We start from the raw sequence: 6,272 nt of genomic DNA on the forward strand, positions 1-6,272 counted from the left end.
AGAGTCAGTCACACATCACATATTTATTTTTCTCATCTATGATTTGGTTTCTCTGGGAAAACAACCCTAACTCCTCATCTTTAAGGCCTAATCCTTTTCATTCTGCTTTGAACCCCAGTTCCATCAGTAATACTCCACCAAGAGTAGAGCAAAGGGACGTAAACTATTATTATACAGTAGTAGCATAACAAAAATGTTGAGGGATGGAATAAATACATGTGAACAAATGTTTAGGCATTCCCTGATGCACTCAGAGAAGTATAGAGGACTTTAGTGCCCATAAGCACGTTTTAGCATGGGCAGGGCCATTGAGGACTTCCACCATTTTTAAGTAGTCAACTGGGTGGGACTTCCTATGGGTTAAGGAAGGATCACATAATTCCATCCAGGTCATTAGGAGGGATCAGCCAATTAATTATACTCGTGAGAAAACATTCCATAACTGCAGGTGGCAGTAAATTGCCAACCTTGGCTTTTTACCTGTTCAAACAACACACACCAGGTGGCAGTATGCACCCTTTCAGTTTGTTTACCAACTCATAGAAGTAGTATAAGAAGAAAATTGACTATTTCAAAATGGAGATGGCCTCAATGGTGCTGCCAGTGCGCTCACTGATGCCATAATGGGCCAGATAGTCCTCTGTCATTCTCTACAGCCAACAGAGAGGTGTTACACTGTGTTCTGTCCCATTTAGATAGCAGGCACACAGCTCCTTCCACAGTCAGTTAATATATAAACAATAGAGTAGCTATACAAAAAGAGTTTCAGTCTTCCTCCTAGATGAAGAGCACCACTTCCCTCATTGATCCTTCCCTCGAATGTTGTCGCTTAAGAATACAATGTTGTCTGTAGAAGGGAAAATAATCATTTTTTTTTTATTGTTATGAAAATATCAAATGTATGTCTGTGAATGTGAAATGTGTCTGAGTGTGTGTTCCCCTCTCTCACCTGCAATGATGGTGGTAGCCTGGCGTTTGACGTTGTTCTTGTCTACGTACTCCCCGTAATCCAACTTCCCTTCCACCAGAACCCTCGACCTAGAGCAGGGGCACACAGAACCAAGGAATGTGTTACTGATATGTTTTCTGCAGATTGTTATAAGACCAGTTATCATCCGTGTGTTAACTGCAAAGACACTTCTAGAAATGAGTAGATAAGACAGAGAAATAGAAACTAAGTCTGAGAAATTGACAACCCACAGTATACAGGGCGACACAGAGTGAAAAATATGCATACCCTTTCTTGACATACTGGTAAGCCACATCCCTCAGACCAGGCTTGAAGACTGACACACGATGCCACGTCGTCTTCTGGCTGACATCTCCTGCGGGGGAGGTCTCCACGTCCCCAGAGCGCCACATCTCGTTGGTTGCCATGGAGAAGATGGTGACGGGGTTCCGTCCCTCCACCTGTCTCATGACAGGGTCCTGCCCCACGCGGCCCAGCAGCTGAACACGGTTAATCGCTGGGGGGGACAAAGAAGAGTGCACACATGTCAAAGCCACAGGGGAAGACATTAAGGAGTGCACACAGGTCAAAGCTATGGGGGAAGACAGAGGAGTGGACAGACATCAGCTGGTCTGGGTTGTTTGTGTTCAATAGATGAAAAAATCTGAGAAAGTGCCCTGACGGTCTACACTCACATCTCTCCAGGATCAGGCTGGTGTCTGTAGACTGGTGTCTGGCCAGCTGTCTGAAAATCTGCAGGGAAGAAGCATAATGACAGAACACTACAGTCAGCCAAGGAGTCACAGCCACAAAAGTTCAGTAGAGTAGTGATTAAGGGGGAACAGCTGGAGTATGTGTGTTGCACACTTACCTGTGCTGCTCCGTTTCTCAACATCCTCTCTGTTTGCTGGAAATACTTTATGACAGTAAAGTGGACAGACAGACTGTAAGAAAGAGTATCAGGTTGACGTCATCTCAAGATGAGGCTATGAGCATTAGTTAGAGCTTTAATCCCGTCTAACAGCCAGCAAGTTACATGGACACAATTGTCTTTCTTCTATAGTCACACCTGTCATATTTGGGTAGCTGTCCCAGTTGGTATCTAGCTATCATTCTTCAAATACCTAGCTAGCTACAATCAAAGACAATAATAGTAGCCTACCGACTCTTCTGCTTGAAATAGGTCTAGTATGGTTAGCTAACTACATTGTCTCCATAAAGATCAATTGCATCGCATTATAACCATGTGTAAATGGCTTGCTAACGTTACATTGTAACCTCTACTGATGTTACAGTCATGCCCCACTAGCTCGCTACATAAGTTGCAATGGGAGTGGATGGATAGATAATAATACGTCCTAGACATAAACGGCCATAAAAAGTACACTTGTCCTACAACTGCTAGAATGCTTGTTGTTTATCATCATATAAATCTAAGGACATACAGCAAGTTAATTAAACTTACATGATGCAGTAACATAAATCCTTCGGCACACGCTGCTTCCGGTCCGTCGCTAATATAGGTCCGTGATCCATTATAGAAGGCAATAGACAGTTCCGCTGATACTGTGGGCTGGATAAAATACTTTAAAATGACAATTTTTAAGTTGATGATAAAATATTATATATGTGCGGGACATTACATACTAACCTATAGGTTTTATTTCCAAATAGTATGGATGTTGTCTCCAGCGAAGCTGGATGACACAAGATATAAACAATAGAGCTGGATAGTATCTTTATTTTAGGCCATTTAACAGGTTGAGTTCTAGAAAACCTTTGGTTACAATCCTCTGCTCAGAGAGTACTCAGATGATGATATACAATAAAATCTAAGTAAATGCATACAATTCTGAATCAAAACGAATAGATAATGTGTCTAAGTAAATACAGCACACAGGGTTTTACAAATCAGTAGGCCTGTATCATTTACTACAGTAATAAGGTACATCTGTGGAACATGCCCTTTGCTCAAAAAGTGGCATTTTTATTAATTTCTAGTGTAGGCTGAATATCCTAGAAAGTGAGATGTGCAGTACCTTGATTAAATTCATTAATTGTATTACAACATATCACACCATTCTGACTGCCATTACATGACAATTAACCTGAGAACAAGGCCATGTGTAGGAGAGAAGAGAAGAGAGAGATGCCTCGCATTGTAACTCTCACCAGGTGTAAAGATATAAACACAAGTATGTACAGTATTGTACCCACACAGAAGTGAAACTTCAGAAACCACACACCACTCAAAGGCACACCTTCCCAGAGCAATGTCATGTCCCTATGTCTGTGAGAGAGTTTGATAGAGTATATGTACAATTGACCATCCTCTGTGACCCAAATCGTCCTTCGACGACTCAAATTAAGAAGAAATAGAGTGTGATTGTAGATGTATTCTCATATCTCACACGCACAGGGCCCACTTTGGGTCCCGACCAATAGTTTAAAAAACCTGATATACAGTATAATTCTAAAAACATATGAATCAAGGAAATGCATGTAGTGTATGTGGTCAGGACTTCTGTATGATAAGTCCCAGCAGTTGAGAGACGAGGCGTAGAGCAGGCTGGCTGATGGGGTAGTCGGGGGGCAACTTCTCCTCCACACAGGGCAGCTTCACATAATACCTGCAAGAGAATACCATACCAGATGGAAGATATATGCAATGACATTACCCTTGAGCTGGACAGTGCAGTACAGTGTATACAGTATATGCCATACCATTACCCTTGAGCTGAACAGTGCAGTATATGTACAGTATATACACTACCGTTCAAAAGTTTGGGGTCACTTAGAAATGTCCTTGTTTTCCATGAAAACATACATTAAATGAGTTTGAATAGGAAATATAGCAAAATGCATAGGAAATGTAGTCATTGACAAGGTTAGAAATAATGATTTTTAATTGAAATAATAATTGTGTCCTTCAAACTTTGCTTTCGTCAAAGAATCCTCCATTTGCAGCAATTACAGCCTTGCAGACCTTTGGCATTCTAGTTGTCAATTTGTTGAGGTAATCGGAAGAGATTTCACCCCATGCTTCCTGAAGCACCTCCCACAAGTTGGATTGGCTTGATGGGCACTTCTTACATACCATACGGTCAAGCTGCTCCCACAACAGCTCAATAGGATTGAGATCCAGTGACTGTGCTGGCCACTCCATTATAGACAGAATACCAGCTGACTGCTTCTTCCCTAAATAGTTCTTGCATAGTTTGGAGCTGTGCCTTGGGTCATTGTCCTGTTGTAGGAGGAAATTGGCTCCAATCAAGCGCCGTCCACAGGGTATGGCATGGCGTTGCAAAATGGAGTGATAGCCTTCCTTCTTCAAGATCCCTTTTTACCCTGTACAAATCTCCCACTTTACCATCACCAAAGCACCCCCAGACCATCACATTGCCTCCACCATGCTTGACAGATGGCATCAAGCACTCCTCCAGCATCTTTTCATTTTGTCTGCGTCTCACAAATGTTCTTCTTTGTGATCCGAAAACCTCAAACTTTGATTCGTCTGTCCATAACACCTTTTTCCAATCTTCCTCTGCCCAGTGTCTGTGTTCTTTTGCTCATCTTAATCTTTTCTTTTTATTGGCCAGTCTGAGATACAGTGGGGAGAACAAGTATTTGATACACTGCCGATTTTGCAGGTTTTCCTACTTACAAAGCATGTAGAGGTCTGTAATTTTTATCATAGGTACACTTCAACTGTGAGAGATGGAATCTAAAACAAAAATACAGAAAATCACATTGTATGATTTTAAAGTAATTAATTTGCATTTTATTGCATGACATAAGTATTTGATCATCTACCAACCAGTAAGAATTCCGGCTCTCACAGACATGTTAGTTTTTCTTTAAGAAGCCCTCCTGTTCTCCACTCATTACCTGTATTAACTGCACCTGTTTGAACTCGTTACCTGTATAAAAGACACCTGTCCACACACTCAATCAAACAGACTCCAACCTCTCCACAATGGCCAAGACCAGAGAGCTGTGTAAGGACATCAGGGATAAAATTGTAGACCTGCACAAGGCTGGGATGGGCTACAGGACAATAGGCAAGCAGCTTGGTGAGAAGGTAACAACTGTTGGCGCAATTATTAGAAAATGGAAGAAGTTCAAGATGACGGTCAATCACCCTCGGTCTGGGGCTCCATGCAAGATCTCACCTCGTGGGGCATCAATGATCATGAGGAAGGTGAGGGATCAGCCCAGAACTACACGGCAGGACCTGGTCAATGACCTGAAGAGAGCTGGGACCACAGTCTCAAAGAAAACCATTAGTAACACACTACGCCGTCATGGATTAAAATCCTGCAGCGCACGCAAGGTCCCCCCTGCTCAAGCCAGCGCATGTCCAGGCCCGTCTGAAGTTTGCCAATGACCACCTGGATGATCCAGAGGAGGAATGGGAGAAGGTCATGTGGTCTGATGAGCCAAAAATAGAGCTTTTGGTCTAAACTCCACTCGCCGTGTTTGGAGGAAGAAGAAGGATGAGTACAACCCCAAGAACACCATCCCAACCGTGAAGCATGGAGGTGGAAACATCATTATTTGGGGATGCTTTTCTGCAAAGGGGGACAGGACGACTGCACCGTATTGAGGGGAGGATGGATGGGGCCATGTATCGCGAGATCTTGGCCAACAACCTCCTTCCCTCAGTAAGAGCATTGGAGATGGGTCGTGGCTGGGTCTTCCAGCATGACAACGACCCGAAACACACAGCCAGGGCAACTAAGGAGTGGCTCCGTAAGAAGCATCTCAAGGTCCTGGAGTGGCCTAGCCAGTCTCCAGACCTGAACCCAATAGAAAATCTTTGGAGGGAGCTGAAAGTCCGTATTGCCCAGCAACAGCCCCGAAACCTGAAGGATCTGGAGAAGGTCTGTATGGAGGAGTGGGCCAAAATCCCTGCTGCAGTGTGTGCAAACCTGGTCAAGACCTACAGGAAACGTATGATCTCTGTAATTGCAAACAAAGGTTTCTGTACCAAATATTAAGTTCTGCTTTTCTGATGTATCAAATACTTATGTCATGCAATAAAATGCAAATTAATTACTTACAAATCATACAATGTGATTTTCTGGATTTTTATTTTAGATTCCGTCTCTCACAGTTGAAGTGTACCTATGATAAAAATTACAGACCTCTACATGCTTTGTAAGTAGGAAAACCTGCAAAATCGGCAGTGTATCAAATACTTGTTCTCCCCACTGTATGGCTTTTTCTTTGCAACTCTGCCTAGAAGGTCAGCATCCCGGATTTGCCTCTTCACTGTTGACGTTGAGACTGGTGTTTTGCGGGTACTATTTAATGAAGCTGC

At 42.9% G+C, this 6,272-nt stretch overlaps 2 protein-coding genes across 2 annotated transcripts in view; both read right to left on the bottom strand.

Moving 5' to 3' along the window:
* Positions 1 to 525: 525 nt before the first annotated feature.
* Positions 526 to 2,487, bottom strand: LOC121546836 (single-stranded DNA-binding protein, mitochondrial-like). Its single transcript, XM_041858078.2, has 6 exons — positions 2,415 to 2,487; positions 1,821 to 1,893; positions 1,645 to 1,702; positions 1,238 to 1,466; positions 950 to 1,038; positions 526 to 847 (listed from the first exon to the last, which is right to left on the bottom strand). Exons 1-6 carry the CDS (start codon positions 2,483 to 2,485, stop codon positions 801 to 803), a joined length of 567 nt encoding a protein of 188 aa, XP_041714012.1. The 5' UTR covers positions 2,486 to 2,487; the 3' UTR covers positions 526 to 800.
* Positions 2,488 to 2,692: 205 nt separating this feature from the next.
* Positions 2,693 to 6,272, bottom strand: part of LOC121546835 (uncharacterized protein C12orf56) — a 25,307-nt gene continuing 21,727 nt past the window's right edge. The window contains exon 13 of the mRNA XM_041858077.1: positions 2,693 to 3,579. Coding sequence (XP_041714011.1) covers positions 3,465 to 3,579 — 115 coding nt within the window. The 3' untranslated portion in view covers positions 2,693 to 3,464. The remainder of the gene's footprint in view (positions 3,580 to 6,272) is intronic.

Source organism: Coregonus clupeaformis, chromosome 30, assembly GCF_020615455.1.
Source record: "Coregonus clupeaformis isolate EN_2021a chromosome 30, ASM2061545v1, whole genome shotgun sequence".
Lineage (NCBI taxonomy): Eukaryota > Metazoa > Chordata > Actinopteri > Salmoniformes > Salmonidae > Coregonus > Coregonus clupeaformis.

Excerpts from the sequence above, each read along its gene's own strand:
- LOC121546836 (XM_041858078.2), bottom strand. The coding sequence starts at position 2,485 with ATGGATCACGGACCTATATTAGCGACGGACCGGAAGCAGCGTGTGCCG. Across the intron at positions 1,703-1,820 it reads TGAGAAACGGAGCAGCACAG|ATTTTCAGACAGCTGGCCAG; the intron begins GTAAGTGTGCAA and ends TCTTCCCTGCAG. Across the intron at positions 1,039-1,237 it reads TACCAGTATGTCAAGAAAGG|GTCGAGGGTTCTGGTGGAAG; the intron begins GTATGCATATTT and ends CCCCTGCTCTAG.